The following is a 15,867-nucleotide window of genomic DNA, read 5'->3' on the forward strand; positions in this document are numbered from 1 at the left end:
CACTTAGGAGGGATCTGATTGGCTGCTGCAGGTCGTGTGGTTATCCAGAGGTGAGCAGAGGGAAGCAGTTTCCCCCCTGATGAGGTTAGTCAGCAGCACATCCACTGAGGTGGACTCTGTGACATCAGTCAGGGTCTCGTTGTTTTTAAAGTCCAGAGGAAGTCGACACTCATCCAGACCGTCAAAGATGAACACAACCTGGAACTCTTCAAACCTGCAGATTCCTGCTTTTTTGGTTTCAGGAAAGAAGTGATGAACAAGTTCCAACAGGCTGAACTTTTTCTCTTTCAGCACATTCAGCTCTCTGAAAGTGAATGGAAATGTGAACTGTATGTTCTGGTTGTCTTTGTCTTCAGCCCAGTCCAGAGTGAACTTCTGTGTTAAGACTGTTTTCCCGATGCCAGCCACTCCCTTTGTCATCACTGTTCTGATTGGTTCATCTCTTCCAGGTGAGACTTTAAAGATGTCTTCTTGTCTGATGGTTGTTTCTGGTCTGTGTGGTTTCCTGGATGCTGTTTCAATCTGTCTGACCTCGTGTTCATCATTGACCTCTCCAGTCCCTCCCTCTGTGATGTAGAGCTCTGTGTAGATCTGGTTCAGAAGCGTTGGGTTTCCTGCTTTAGCAATCCCCTCAAACACACACTGGAACTTCTCCTTCAGGTTAGATTTGAGTTTACGCCGGCACTCTGCAGCGACTGTTCCTGAAAAAAGAAAGAACTGAAATCAATGAACAGATCCTGATATAGATGACATGACTATCTGAGTTTGGAACTTTAAACCTCTTTGTCCTTTTTCTAAAATACTAAATCTGTTAAAATGTTCTTACTGCTCTGCAGACAGTCAGCCAGCTCCTCCTGCTTCATTCTCCTCAGGAAGTGGAGAGTGATCTTCAAAAATTCCTCTTTACAGCTTATTCCCTGCTCTTCATCCTCACTCTGACTCTCAAAGCATTCTGGGTATTCTGGACTCAGAACCCTGTGGACTCTCTTCAGCTCGTTCTTCACAAAGGTGATGATGTTCTCCTCCAGCAGCTGGAACAGAAGGAGACACTGGATATTTAATATAAACTGGTAGAACTCAACATGTGGTTCATCTGTCAGTCTGAAGGTCAGCTGGTCTAAACAGAACAATAACTTAGAATTAAATTATTGTAATGGTAGAATATTAATTAACAGTGTGTTGAACACACCATAAAGATGGAGTCCAGGTCTGTTGGATTCTGCTGGTCTGATTGATCTCTGTGAACGTTGGAGCTCTCCTGTTGAACTCTGTGACAGGACATATTACACACGAAAACAACGGGATATATATAATGAAACTCTGAGCTAAGATATGAGTCTTTAAACAACAGAGACATAACATTAACTTCATTTTTAATTCTTACCTTCCATCAGGGGCTGCTATGTGCTACGTACTACAGGTGAGTGTATTGCATAATTTCCTGTTCTCCGCTGTATTGTGTTGTTCAGTGCTGATTGTTAGAGCTAAAAACTAAAAGCTAAAATCTTAATTGTTAATTTTGCCTAGATTCTTACAACTGTTGTTTCCAACACACTGTACGTTCAGACAAACAGAAGTCATCGAAAAGCATTCTTTCTCTCTAGCGACAAACCTGCTTAAAAGTTTTGTTTATTTTAGCTACCTACTCTTAGCCTAGCTTAGCAGTTAGCTTTATTTACAATGGCTTTGTTTTCTGTCTTTCCCTCTCCTGCTCTCTCCTGCTCTACGTGTCAGATGTTAAGTTACTCCTCGTCCTCCTTTAGTGATAATCTAAGAAATGTAGTTTATTTTTAGCTTTGGAGGCGAGGGTGTCTGAGTTAGAGAGATGGCTCCGCACAGCTGAGTCAGAGTCATCGTATGCAGCAGTAGTTAGCCAGCCACCTGTAGCCGGTGCGGGCCGACATATTGTTTTAACAGTTTTTATCATTCTCCTCCAGGTGCAATAGAACGTACAGTTAACAAACAGCACATTACCCCTGAAGTAGCCACAATTCTTACATAACATCTTACAGAAATACCACCTTACCATCATCCTGTGAACAACTTGTTACCGATTTTAATTATAAACTGAGGACAGTGCTTGATGCCTGCTCTCCAATCACAACTAACACAGTAAAAACAAAAAAGGTCGTTCCATGGAAAAACAATTCAACCAATGCACTTAAGAGAGACTGCAGACTGCAAAACAAAAATAGAAATTGATAAAAAATATACTTGTAGAAGCAATAAAAGACTACAACAAAGCCATCCGAAAATCAAGGCAAGAATATTTCTCAAACCTGATAAACAGCACCAGACATCTTTTCAGGACAATAGATTCTCTGTTACACCCCACAACCAATAACAGCTCAGTGCTCTCAGGATCTTTAAAAAAAAAAAAAAAAATTCTAGTCTTCTAGTTAACCCTCGACCAAGGCTGAATTTTTCTTCTTTTGAAAGCCTTGTTCTTAGTCTTTCACATCCAGTCTCAAGAACCTTTCAGCCAGTTCTAGTTGTTGTAGTTTGGCCCATATTCTGAATTTCTATCGGAATTTGCAGAATTCTTATCAAATGTAGTCCTTAGCAGTGATAGAATAATTGTTGTAGGTGACTTCAATATCCACGTGGATGTTGATAATGATAGCCTTAGCACAGCTTTCATGTCATTATTAGACTCTATTGGTTTCACCCAGGGTGTAAACGAACCTACTCATCGTTTTAACCACACCCTGGATCTTGTTTCAAAGATCATTTTTAATCAGATTGTTCCAGTTTAAACTGGCAGATGGATAATCAGTAATCTGGAGGCAGAGGTGAAGTTCTCCACAGTTCTCTCTGTTTCTATTAGAACAGTATCTCACTCAGAATACAGCCAACACTGTGTCTGTCCTCAAATTCTTCAGACTGATGAAAGTAAAGTTAACAGAAGACGACTTAAAGATAAACACAGCTCAGAAAGATGCTCTGGTTAGTAACTGAGATTTACAGATAGCAACATGCAGTAATATGATCTCACAGAGAGAGAGAGAGAGAGAGAGAGAGAGAGAGAGAGAGAGAGAGAGAGAGAGAGAGAGAGAGAGAGAGAGAGAGAGAGAGAGAGAGAGAGAGAGAGAGAGAGAGAGATAGGAGCTCAAGGTGCCAGTTCCCCCAGTAGTCTAAGCCTATAGCAGCATAACTAGGAGCTGGTCTACAGCAGCGCCAGCCCTGACTATAAAATGTATAGTAACTTTTAAGTCTTTAAAATGGACGTGCAGAAGCAGACTCTCAGTGAATGAAATCTGATATTGTGGACAGTATGTCTGTTTGTTTTGGTCATCATTGGGAGTGAGGAAGGAGAGGACTTTCATTCTACCTGAGGGAAAAACAAAAATGTTCATTCAATAAAAATACTTTAATTGGGGTGCTGGTGGCCTAGCGGTTAGTGTGCGTGTCCCATGTAGGGAGACTGTAGCCCTCCAAGTGGGTGGCTCAGGTTCAAATCCGACCTGTGGCTCCTTTCCTGCATGTCATTCCCCATTCTCTCTCTCCTTGATTTCTGACTCTATCTACTGTCCCGTCTCTAAATAACGGAACAAAAAGCCCAAAAATAAATCTTTCCTCAGATTTGTCTCTTTTTAAGGTTTGGCCTATTATTTTGACTTTGTCTAAGAATATTTAGCTTCTTTCTAGTAGGGCTGTTTTTGCTTTGAAGTCATAAAATCCATCACACTGTCGGCTGGTTCTGTGTCAGGCAGGTTAAGTTCTGACAGGGTCGGGGAAATAGGGCGCAGGGAAGGACCCAAATGCAGAAAAAATGGACTCACAGCTGCAATAAAATGATTCTTTTCCACATTTTACAGCCTTCAGGAAGGTCAGGGTTCAAATACAAACACTTCAAATTAAAAAACACAAAATAGAACCAAAGCACACAATGATCATGAAGTGGTAAGAAAACTAAATGAAGCTGATGAGGAAAGTGAAGACAGGTGAGTAGAGTAGAAGGGAACGTCTGGGCTATTGAAACCTAGAAGAGAAGGAGTTGAATTCTGAGGACCTCTGGTGGAGAAGTAGGAGAAACAGGAGAAAAGTACGAGTCCTGGGAGAGGTGAACATGGACTGAAGACTGAGAGTGATGTAAATGGCTGAGGATGAAAGAGTGAGCCTACAGAAAAGCAGAACAGAGCTCTTTGTCAATTTCAGATCTCACCTTCCATCAGCAGGATGTCCATCTTTAAAGTCAATATAGCGACCCATAGACCGGTCACTCTTCATGGACACACAGCTGGGTCCAGGAGAGTCTGGTCTCTGTTCCTGCATCCTGATACAAACAAACAAACATTATTAGTTACTGTGAGCAGCAGATGAGACAGTGATGATGATGGTGATGATGATGATGATGATGATGATGAAGGTGGAGAGATGTGAGTGTTGAGCTGTGACATGGAGAAGAGTCATGGACAGTTAGAGATCCTCACCTCAGAGCTTCATGTTCCTCACACAGAGAGGTTTTAGAGGGAGGGACTCCCTCCTCTGTGTCCTCACACTGATCCATAGCAGAGCGCCCCCTGCTGGGAGAGCTGCACTCTGAGAAGAATGATCAATAAAGAGTTATTACATCTTCATATGAAACTTTTCAGAATCTTCACAGTTAAACTTGTCCTCCATGGAGCTTGACTGGGACAAAAATAAGCAGTCCTGTATTTGGACTGGACCCTCCAATCTGTCCTGTGATCCATGAACACACCATCCTTTCAGCCCCTTGATATGCAAACACTGCAGTATCCCCCAAAACCACCATGAAGCTTTTGACTGACTTCCTGGTGATCACACACTTCTCTCCCCTCCACCTGTGGCTGCATGTTAATACTACTGCTGCAGAAGAATATGTTAAAACTAGGGATGCATCGATTATGGATATGACTTCCAGATTATAGTCTGTGTAGGAGCCATGTTTAGGAGAATGAAGAGTAAGACACAAATTGTTCCAGCAGGTGTCACCTTTGGGTTAAGGTGATACTCTTTATAGGTCGGAACTTTCACTTGGTTTTCAGGTGTTGCTGGACGGAGAGCACATCCACTGTTTTGACCGCTATGCCATGCTATGAGGTAACACAGAGTGAGCGTTAATCTTTGAGTCGAAATTTCATCCGTCCGTCTGTATGAAGAAATGTATGATGTCATTAATAAACATTCTCATGGTTCTTCAGGGTTTAACTTCTCACCCTCACTACTGTTTTCTTATCTATAAGGATCTGAATGCTCTGTCATCTCTCCTCTCCTCCCGCTTACATGGCGTGCACAGTGAGTGTGAGCCTGAGAGAGTGGACCCCCTCCCTCCTCCCCTTCCTCTTTCAGTGTAGAAGTGGTTTCCTGATGTTGACTCACTTCCTTTAATCCAAAGAGGAAGAGGGAGGGGGGGCAGCTTTATGTCTACCTAGCTCCACCAATCAATGAACAGCTGTGCCTGCTTTAGGGGCCGGGTGTTAAAAGTTAACGTTATCAGTCACAAGGTGCGTCGGCCCTTCATGAAAATACGTGGTTTGTCAGATAGTCAGTCCAGCCCTGATCGTACACATGAACACATCTGGAATAAAAATGTGCTCATATATCAGATTACAGTCCAACACTCACACTGTGTAGTTTAACTTCTAATATCTTAACAACAGAAGTCAAAGTGATCCAACTTTACTCTGAGAAATGTCTCAAAGCTGAACTGAGACGTAGAACTAAGTACTTTGGTACTTTGACTGCAGACTGTGAACACTTCCTGAACATCACACTCACTCTTTCATGATTGGTGTGTTTGACACATGAAGAATAAAAGCTGACAGTGGCTCAGTGTGACTCATGTTTCAGCTCCTCTCATGTGTCAGAGCTGCAGTTTGATTTACACTGAACTCACTCAGAGACCCTCAGTCCTGTCTGAAGAGGACAGACTCCCCTTCCTCACTCTGCTCTCTGTTCTGTTAGCGTTTTAGCATGTTAGCATAGCCTGCGTGCTAACTGAGAGTCATCTTTAGGCCTATCCCTGTTCTTCTACTGTCATAAGAGCAGCTAGTGAACCTGGTGGCTAACTGTTAGCTTACAGCTCTTTTGACACTTAAATTAAACAGAGAGTCTTAAAAACAGTGAAAAGAGTCTCTTACCTTCAACCAGAGGATTATAATATTTTACAGGACTCTGCCTTCAACACGGAGAACAGATCTGTGTCACAACTGGAGGAAGTGAAAGTAAAAAGTCCCGTCAACAGGAAACACCACAGAATGTTTATCACCATAGCAACGGGGTTTCAAATGACACTGCCCACATTTCTTAGAAATCAAAGTTTTATTAAACATGTAATAAAACACTGAAAGTGATCTTGAACCTTCAGCCAAACGTGTCTCACTGCAGCTGTAGAATCACTGCTGGCTGATACTGGCACTCCACACGGCTTCAATGTGGGGTTGAGTTTCATTGTAGCAGCCCTCAACAACAACAACAACAACAACAACAACAACAACAACAACAACAACGAGGTGAATAAAGATGTCCACCTGTTGAACTCCACGCTTCCTCCTCCTTGTTGTTGATCTGTTCTTCTCTAAAACTGTAACATCAATAAAACTTAGGCCTATCTAATCTAAAGTCGTCCACAGTGTAATGAATGAAAAACGTATTAAAAGTTAAACTGTAGACAAACATGATGTAATCTTCATCGTTGTTCTGTTTGAATATTTGACCGTTTAATTAAAGTTAAATATTTAACTGCTTGTCTTGATGTAATCCTCATTTCAGAATAAGCAGGGCTCCAGTGTGCTGTACCATTGAATGACTTTATCACTGTGTGTCTGTGGCCAGCAGAGGGCGCTGTTTACTAACATTACAGTCACAGCAGCTGCTATCAGAGCCTGTGCACATTAGAGAAGCTGTGATGGAAATGTGTTGACCTGTTTCAGGTGACACATGAAGGTTAATGTGAGCTGAGAGGAGAAACATGAAGGATGACGTTTAATTGAATGAACATCCATCAGAAACAAACAAATTGGCTCCTCTTACTTCAGTGACAGTTGTACAAAAATCTTGAAGAAATTGCCACTACAAATAGTATAGAAAGGATATTGACTGACATGACATGACCTTTTGTTATTCTAGTGGCAGTGTAACAACAAAAAATGCCACTTGAGGGAATCCAAAGTCATTTCCAACTCATGGTGTGTAAAAAAGGGAAAGTCCACCGTTGATTATATTTGAAAGTTTTATTTCAACGATCTTAAAGAACACCAACAAAAAGACGGGTGTATAGACAAAACGAGCTCGCAAACATAAACAAAGACTAGGATCCAGACATCTTCACACTCCCACGGTTGAAAAACAGTGTGGCTTTCACTAATTCCCTATCCCCCTTCACCTGTGTCTCCCTTTTCTCCCTACCTGTGGCTGTACTAATTACCACATGTGCCCAGGTGCGCAGGTGACGTAGCAGCAGACAACATTTACATAACTTACCACCCAGCCACACAATAACACACATCAAAGTGGCTACAACAGTTATTACGGCTCACTGTTACTGATGAGAGTAGAGGAGGATTCCTCCTCACTTAGTTACCACATTGAAGATTCAAGAGAAGAATCATTCATGAGCGACATTGATGATAAGTCACCAGCTGCCCACCACACACCTCTGCTACAGTGAGCCCAGCTTCGTTCATAGCCTCACCTACGGCACCAGAGAAGAAAGTAGTTTCAACGTATGCTGGAGTAAGATGCCCTCAAGTACAAGAAAGTGATTGGATACTGAGAAGAGGCCGTCTGCAGCAGAGAGAGGTTACTAGGATTGCTGAAATACTGACTGCATGTGTCACAAGGCAGAAGTGTTGCTTTTATGATTCATAAACTGCACATTATTTTACGCAGGTTTTTATATTTTGGGTTTTATTCATGCTGTGTTTGAATAAAATAAATAAATATGTGATATTTGTTTATTGTTTTTTGTTTATAGAATGAGTTAACTTTCTGCCTTGGGGAGACTAATGACAGATTATCTGCTCCTGTGAAGCTTTGTTTATTTGATGGACAGTTTGTCTGCTCAATGCAGAGCAAGAACAGAGCCGCCTCGTCCAATCAGAGGCCGAGGGGAGGGACAAAAACAAAGAAACACAGAAGAAAAGACAGCAGAAGGGCGGAGGGAACCGCGCGGAACAGGCGCATGCTCAGTGTAGTAGTCGGGTTGGACAGCACCTTAACAAACTCATGGTTAAGAGTTTGAAAGTAAGATTAGATGAAGAATCTGCTGATTTAACACAGGAAAAGTTCCGGTTGTCGCCCGCTCTGGCCCCGGGTATACACCTAACTATGCCCGCTGACTTCACTAGCTTCACGTTTCGGACTATGGAGTCTCCAATAATCAGAGTTTTATTCTCAGCCGGTGTGTCGCTGAGTGGGGAAAATTAGTTTGAAACGTGAAGTGGTTGGTGGGGAACCGTGTGCTTCGATTCTCGACTATGCTTCCCTCGGACAGTAACCCAGCCACCTCTATTTAAATGTACCACATTACAGAAGAAAACATCAATACTTATGTTTTGTTTGAGATTATTATATTATTTCTTAATATTGCTGTTCAAGGTCATAGAAACTTTGACACAGGTTATGAGAGAGAGAGAGAGAGAGAGAGAGAGAGAGAGAGCCACAGCACAGTTGTCACTCGTTAAGGTTCATCACAGATAAAACCTGCTCACATGAATAAGTTGTCACAAACAAACAGAGTGTCTTTGATGCTGTAGCGCCTGCAGAGTCAGAACTCCTTTGTACACACCTCCATTCATTGCTTCCTCCGTCATCCACCCACATTCATCTCACACTCCAATGAAAAACCGTCCAAACTGAATCCGTCCTCCAGGAAAGGCATTTGTAGAGGTGCAAGTCACCGGTGATCGAGGCGGACAGTCATTGGAAAAAAGTCAGTGAAGGAGAAGGTTACCTCGGCATAGAGCGTGTTTGAAAGTTCGTGTATGGCCGTTTGTTCAAATCTTGGTCGCTGGAGGTCCGTTGCTGTCAGGCCCGGCTACCTGTTGGATTTGTTTATTTCCCTGTTCCTGGTGGATCAGCTGTTCCCTGGAGTCAGGAGATGCCAGAGGAGAAAAGCCCAACTCTGACTCTTGACTACTGAGTGACTTAAAAACTTGGGTACCGTGAGTACCTGCTGTGTCTTTTGTTTCTTTGTCTTTTGATTGTTGCTCCGCGAAGAGAGACGCTGGTTTTCTTTTCACTTTGTTTCCTTATTTGTTTTCGAGGCCCGCGGTAAAACCCGGAGCGGAGTTTTTGTTTTGTAGTTTGAACATTGAACTGAACTGTGGGTTGTGGGTTACCGGAGCGGACTTTTCCCGGAAGGGACTGAACTTTGAGTTACAAACACAGACTGTGAAACACGCACACACAGTGCTCACATTCATTTTGTTGCAGTGTGGTTGATGCCTGTGATAATATATATATTTGAAATCCCATTGTTGTTTTGCTTGATTGTTTTTCGCTCTTGCTTGGCTCCTGTTTTGTGCAGGTTGACTATTTTTTTGTTTGCATTTAATTTTTATTTGTCAGACTTGACTCTGACTGGCACCCCAAAATTAAAACCTTGTCAAACCCGCTACAATGCAAAGACCAAAGTCACCTTCAGGTATTTTAGTATTAGGCATTATAAAATGATAACATGTTTCCAAACCAACAGACTTGAATTGATCCTTCAGCGTTGATCACTGCAGTCTGATCAGCTCCGTGTGGAGTGCTCGTTCTTCAACTAAGTAAACTCAGTTAAACGACTTCTGATATGAGCCTGGCAGTCCGTTCTTCTACTTGTCCGCACTATCGTAATCTAACTCTGTCACTGACGTTTTATGCGTCATGAATCTGTTTCATCTCCGTGCGTAATTCAAGGAAGAATTTTAGCGCTGCTCCACGGTTAAACCAGCGGACCTCTGTATGATCGGACAGCCTGTGCGTGATATCGTTTTTGGATAAGAATGAAATGTTCGGGGTTCGGTATGACAATACCTAAATCACCAAGGATTTGCCTGTTAGGGGATCAAACTGAATTGACCAAATTTAAGCAATGGATGGAACTTATGTCAGTAATCAATAATGAAGGTGAGAACTTCCAGAGGTTATGGGGCCACTTTTTTGCTTATACATGTAGTACCATTGGTGCATTGTAATGATAAAGATGTGGTACTGTGTATACTGTGGTTACTGAATTGTTATTTTGGTTCCAATTATGTACTCAGTTGTTATGGGACTTTGGGCATACTATTGTACAACAACAATGCTGTCTGTTTTGTTTGTTGAATGTTAAATTAAAATAAAAAGTTGAATTACAAAAAAAGAATGAAATGTTCAGTAATAGTTATATTTTTACAGTCTGATGAAAGCTGGTGATAAAGGCGCAACAGCAGTCTACTGCATTTAGAAGTGATGTCGCACTGAAACTTTTAGGTGATCAACACAACACGTTCACCTCTGAGTGACCTAAAAATGAACCATCTGTAATTAAAATCAGTTAATATTCATTTTAATTTACTGTTTTTACAATAACCAGAGGTAAAATAAGTCTATCATCAGGCTCAACGCCGGTGTCCACAACCTACACTTAGTCTGGATGTGAGGAGACGGTCTGGGCCGTTACACAGGACAGAGAGGATTGTTTTTTATTTGCACGAGCTGCTCTTTGTGGCTCACTCCATAGGAAGCTTTGTGATTATCAGCCAAAACTTTTGTTTTCCATCAGTCAAGACAGGAGAAACTGGTAAGAAGTGTGAACAGAGCTGAAGACCGTCAGGATGAGCGTGCAGTGCAGCGGTGTGCCTGTCGTTAAGTCCCGTGGCTCTGATACAATTCTGACAACTTATGAGCAAATAAAACTAAATAAATATCTCCCCTTCGATCTCTCTTGAAAACCTGCATTCTGTGTCACCTCTCTCAGGTGTTCAGCCTGTTTGCTGATTAGGGTAATGCAGGAGCAGCTCGTGCGCTCGGCCACTCGTCTTTTTTATGATAGGCCTTCTCCCTGCTGAGAAGATAGTTCAAAGTGCCCCAATTAAGTAATTTTTGTATCATGATATCAACCTTTATGTTGCTCATTAAACATAATATTTTAATACAATTCGGGGGAAATAAGTATTACAAATATTTAATTTATAAAAAATCTCAAAATATGTTTTTATACATTTCCCCCTTCTTCCCAAAACGTCTCGCGGGCCGTATGAAACCTGCTGTCGAGCCGGATACGGCACGCGGGCCGTATGTTTGACATCCCTGATCTAAACAATGAAAGACTAAATGAAGAAATAAGCTCATAATAAATCAAAGTAAGTTTGTAAGCTGTTTGTATTGTTGACTGCTAAATAAACATGTGCTGGTGAACAACTAATAACCTGAGTGATATTACCTCTTTGTGGCTCTTGCCATCACAGAGACATAGTAGATCAAAAAGCGACGTACATCAGAGAGTAAGAACAACACAAGCAAGGATCTAGAAAAAAGGGAACAATGTGAGTAAGAGCAAACGATCAGCTTTGAGTCTGATTGGACACACAGGTGCTGACAGGAAGTGACCAGAGGCAAAGCACAACATGGAGGGCAGTTCTTGAGAGCTCTAATCAGTATAGAAACCATCTTATAAGTCGTCGTTATCAAACAAAAACCATCGTCATTACCATCATCAATAATATGGAGACCATCATCATTAAGTGGAGTACGCTGCAGGCCCGCGTGAAGCTGGACAGAATATGACAACCCGGACAGGAAGTAGGACAAGGAAACGCATAGGATCAATTTCAAAATAAAACACAATTGACGGACTCACGATCGTATTTTTCATCACTTTATCAACATTACGTCAAAAGACAAATCAATTTGTTGTTTGCATTGTCTCGCGTGATCTTGTAGTTCTCCTGTGTACTCCTCATGGCCGCTCTCCGCTGCGCTCACGTTCCAGAAACAGATCCAGTGGGGCAGGACAAAACAATGGCGTGCACGGAGTATGTGGGGATCGGGGGTAAAGGCCTGCAGGTGGGTTCGGTCCCACAGCAGAACAGATTCTAGTGTCAGTTTGAAACAGACACTCAGGGTTATGGGAAGTTCAAGGTCTCTGGTGTTAGTTTTTGTTACATTTCCTCACACTGTTACTCCTCTACTCTGATGATCCGTTGCACTCAGTGCTGCAGGAGCCTCATTTGTCAATATGGCGCGATACCCTTTTTCATATCATCATGAACAAATACATAAAACTAAACCTCTCAGAAAAGTGAACACGTGGACATAAATGAGCACGATAAGAACAAACTTTAAAGACAGAAACCATGTTTGATGTATTTTGGTTTAATAGTTTCTCCCATCTGTTCACATGGAGGAGGCGGAGCTTTCGACCCACACTGCCAGCAGTCAGTAGGGGGACCTCCAAATAATTTGGCTTCACTTTTGGGAAGCTGTCGTGTTGCCCATCTTTTCATTCAGTCTGTGCTGCCTCCTTGGACAGCTTCTCCTCCATCAAACACCAATGGGAGAGAGACTTGAGCATGTCCCTGACCAAACACAACAGCCTTATCTAAATGTGTAAGATATAAAATTATTCAAATTAAAATTTTACATAGGACTTACATCACACCAACCAGATTAAAGATAATTCCCTCTCACATATGTGCTGGCATGGCTGTGGTGAGGCAGGAACACTGATCCACTTGTGCCACTGTTTTTGGAATGAGGTTATCTCAAGATTGACTTTTATTGTGAAAGTAAAAATACCCCCCTGTCCTCTAGTCTGCCTTCTTGGCATTAGAGTAAGAAACATACAGTCAACGCTCACACAACGAATCATCACACTAGCCTTTCTGTCAGTGAAGCGTATTATTATGATGAATTGGAAAATAAGTAAACCAAATTGCTTTAACATTGACAATTGGTTAAAAGAATTCATGGATTTATTGTCTCTCTGAGTTTGACCGTGGAGATGAAGGACCCTGGAACTTTATAAGACAATACTTGGAAAGTAGGTTATATGATTGAATTTTCTGTAAATGAACAACCACCTTATTGTCTATTGTCTATTATTGTATGTTGTAGTGTACATTGTGTTATGTGATGAGTTTGTAGATTGATGTTGTATAAGTGGTGGACGAGTGTTTTGTTTTGAAAAAGAAATAAAACTATGAATTATAAAAAAAATACAGTCTTTGCTGAAAATAATTTAGAATTAAACCCTGAAAGAAAGAATGTGCGACTTTTTGATCCAGTAGATGTCGCCCTTGAGCTCCAGCATGAAACCAAAACAAACTTCTGTTTGGCCACACCTCCTCTATTCTGAAGCCTCCGCTCTCCTCCAGAGACACACCTCCAACTCCTCTCCACTCACGTTCACACAAAGGAGTTATGAATTAGAACACACAATAATTAAACACCATTAAGCGCAAGCAGCGGACAAAATTGTCCTTTGCTGGAGCTGAAATCACCTGTGTGCTGCATTGTTGTGTTAGCATGCTAATGACTTAAAATGATGCAAACAACAACAAGCTATACTTCTCTCTGACAGTGTGTTATTATCACTTATCCAAATTCAAACATATGTTAATAGTTGATCAGGGCTTAAAAAGTCATTTTTCTACAAAGGAAGCTTGTACTGTATGTAACATGCCTCTTAATGTGCCTTTTTATTAAAAATGTGTATTTTTTTAAACATAATCTTTATTTAATTAGAGGACCATAGCTCTTATTTCATTCTGAATAATTTAAATGTTGTGACTTGTTTTACCTTCTCATGATCTGTAACTGCCGTAAGGTGCAGAACGGGGCTGAATGACCACATGCAGACTCTCCGCTCCGTTAAACAAGACTGCTCACGCCTCATTTTAAGAGGAACAACATCTTAAAACACACAGACGAGCACTTGTCAAACATTTGCCACAATGCTGTTATTAACCCTGTTACACAAGTTACAGTGAAACCTGCAAAGCTGGTCAGAAAATGCTGAATTAAATTTATGCACACATAAATATTTGTGAGAAATTACAATTTTCTTGAAAATTTCAGGACAGAAATATTTGTTTTCTCATCTTCTTGTTTTATTCAAGAATATATAAAAATGTTTTTTGCCTAGTTTTAGCAGATTTAAAGTTGATATTTAATATCAATGTTGATTTTTATAAGCATTTTTTAATCATAATTCTACCGTGTTTAACATTTTGTGTAATAAAACAATACTTTTGAACCTGTTCTATTTTTCTGTCATTGAATAACTTAGCAAATACAGTATTTCTATAGTTTGGTCAGTTCCTCATAGAGCCACTGGGGGGCAGCGGAGCAGCATTAACAATAAATACATGAAAGGAGAAGTGAAATTAAACTACATTACTCTCTGACCTAATATTTAAAAAAACTTTTCAGCCCATCAAATAATCAGACAGTTTTTAATCAGCTTGGAAGTTTAATAAGAACTACCAGAATCCCTCCGCCAAAAGAAAGTGTAGGGATGTATTAGAAGTATAAAGTGGAAGAAGTTAAGTACAAAAAACTCTAAATTTGTCTTTTAAGTTTTCTGCTACTCGCAAGTAAACTATCTATACCTTTTCTAAAAAAATTTCAACATTTTTTGATTTTCTGATGTTGTAGGTTTTTCCTCCAATTCCACTTTCTAACAATTTGTACAGCCAGAAAGAATATTCAAGTGTACTGTGTGTCTCTCCACCCTGCATATCTCTAACTGAGACCTGCCTTCATCTGTCAAAATGTGCAGCAACACAAGGCTAGTAACGGGAACAAGACCTTAAATTGGGATGGGCTTTTATTTGAAGTTTTATGGTTCATCAAATATGGACGGTGGCCTTGCTTTGTGCACACGCTGCTGTCTTGGTCAAAAGTTGATCTTCAGTTGAAATAATTGCATCATTTTTGAGTGATTTGAATATTGTTCTTTGTTATTACAAGTTCTGTTTTTATGGCTGAGGCTGTGTTTGGTTTAGAGGACACATTTCACAGCTGGAACAGAAATGTAAGACTGTGAAAACTCTGTGTTTTGTCTCTTTTTCTTAATTTGACACTTTCTCATACCAAGTCACTTTAATCATCACTCGTCACTTTATCTTGTCATTCTCTTCAAATACTGTTTCAATTCTCAATTCCCCCCAGTTAACTTCAACATTCATTTTTGTACTGTATATACCCCCTGTTTTTATTTTTTATTTTTATTTTTATTTATCTTATCTATTCTGTTTAATGTGTATTTGAGATTTCTTGTCTGTGCTGCTGTAACGCCCGAATTTCGCCTCTGGGGATCAATAAAGTATTATCCTATCCTATCCTATCCTTCTTTATGTGAGGCAACTCCAGAAGACCTTTCTGTTTCTTTTTCTCTGCTCTTCAAAAGACTTTTTAAAAATCTATGCTTTACATTTCATGACAACTTAGAGCATCAGTAACAGATTAGTTTAGTTTCAAGCTGCTTCTAATCATCATCATGTTCTGATCGTATTTCATCTGTCAAACCGCTTTTCATGCATTGACATCTCTTTCCTTATCCATCATTTTATTTTTGAGTACAATCTTCACAGCAAATACGCACAAAGAAAAATGATTCGAGGGATTTACATTTAACGCCTTAAAGTTACATCACACTGCTGAGAGGCAGGTTGAACTCCTCTGACCGAAGTTTGTCTCTATGCTAAAGGTGAGATCAGGTCGAGGCTTTGTGATGATCGCTGATGTCTCAGTACCTTCAGGAGACACACACACACACACACACACACACACACACACACACACACACACACACACACACACACACACACACACACACACACACACACACACACACACACACACACACACACACACACACACACACACACACACCCTCAGTCTGGCAGCAGCAGACGAATACACAAAGGTTGT

At 40.8% G+C, this 15,867-nt stretch overlaps 2 protein-coding genes and 1 long non-coding RNA gene across 3 annotated transcripts in view; 1 reads left to right on the plus strand and 2 right to left on the minus strand.

The window, feature by feature from the left end:
* Window positions 1-15,867, plus strand: part of LOC136181090 (NLR family CARD domain-containing protein 3-like) — a 412,285-nt gene that overhangs the window by 317,521 nt on the left and 78,897 nt on the right. The gene's annotated exons all lie outside the window — the stretch shown is intronic.
* LOC136181150 (NACHT, LRR and PYD domains-containing protein 3-like) lies at window positions 4-1,372 on the minus strand. The gene is made up of 3 exons (XM_065961641.1): window positions 1,190-1,372; window positions 827-1,031; window positions 4-701 (listed from the first exon to the last, which is right to left on the minus strand). The coding sequence occupies exons 1-3, from the start codon at window positions 1,355-1,357 to the stop codon at window positions 4-6; spliced, it is 1,071 nt and encodes a 356-aa protein (XP_065817713.1). The 5' UTR covers window positions 1,358-1,372.
* On the minus strand, window positions 3,834-9,196 carry LOC136181200 (uncharacterized). The gene is made up of 3 exons (XR_010667585.1): window positions 8,753-9,196; window positions 4,434-4,542; window positions 3,834-4,276 (listed from the first exon to the last, which is right to left on the minus strand). It is a non-coding gene; the product is annotated as an uncharacterized lncRNA (long non-coding RNA).

The sequence above is a fragment of the Labrus bergylta genome, chromosome 2, assembly GCF_963930695.1.
Source record: "Labrus bergylta chromosome 2, fLabBer1.1, whole genome shotgun sequence".
Lineage (NCBI taxonomy): Eukaryota > Metazoa > Chordata > Actinopteri > Labriformes > Labridae > Labrus > Labrus bergylta.

Excerpts from the sequence above, each read along its gene's own strand:
- LOC136181150 (XM_065961641.1), bottom strand. The coding sequence starts at position 1,357 with ATGTCTCTGTTGTTTAAAGACTCATATCTTAGCTCAGAGTTTCATTAT. Across the intron at positions 1,032-1,189 it reads ACCTGGACTCCATCTTTATG|CTGCTGGAGGAGAACATCAT; the intron begins GTGTGTTCAACA and ends CTTCTGTTCCAG. Across the intron at positions 702-826 it reads GGCTGACTGTCTGCAGAGCA|GAACAGTCGCTGCAGAGTGC; the intron begins GTAAGAACATTT and ends TTCTTTTTTCAG.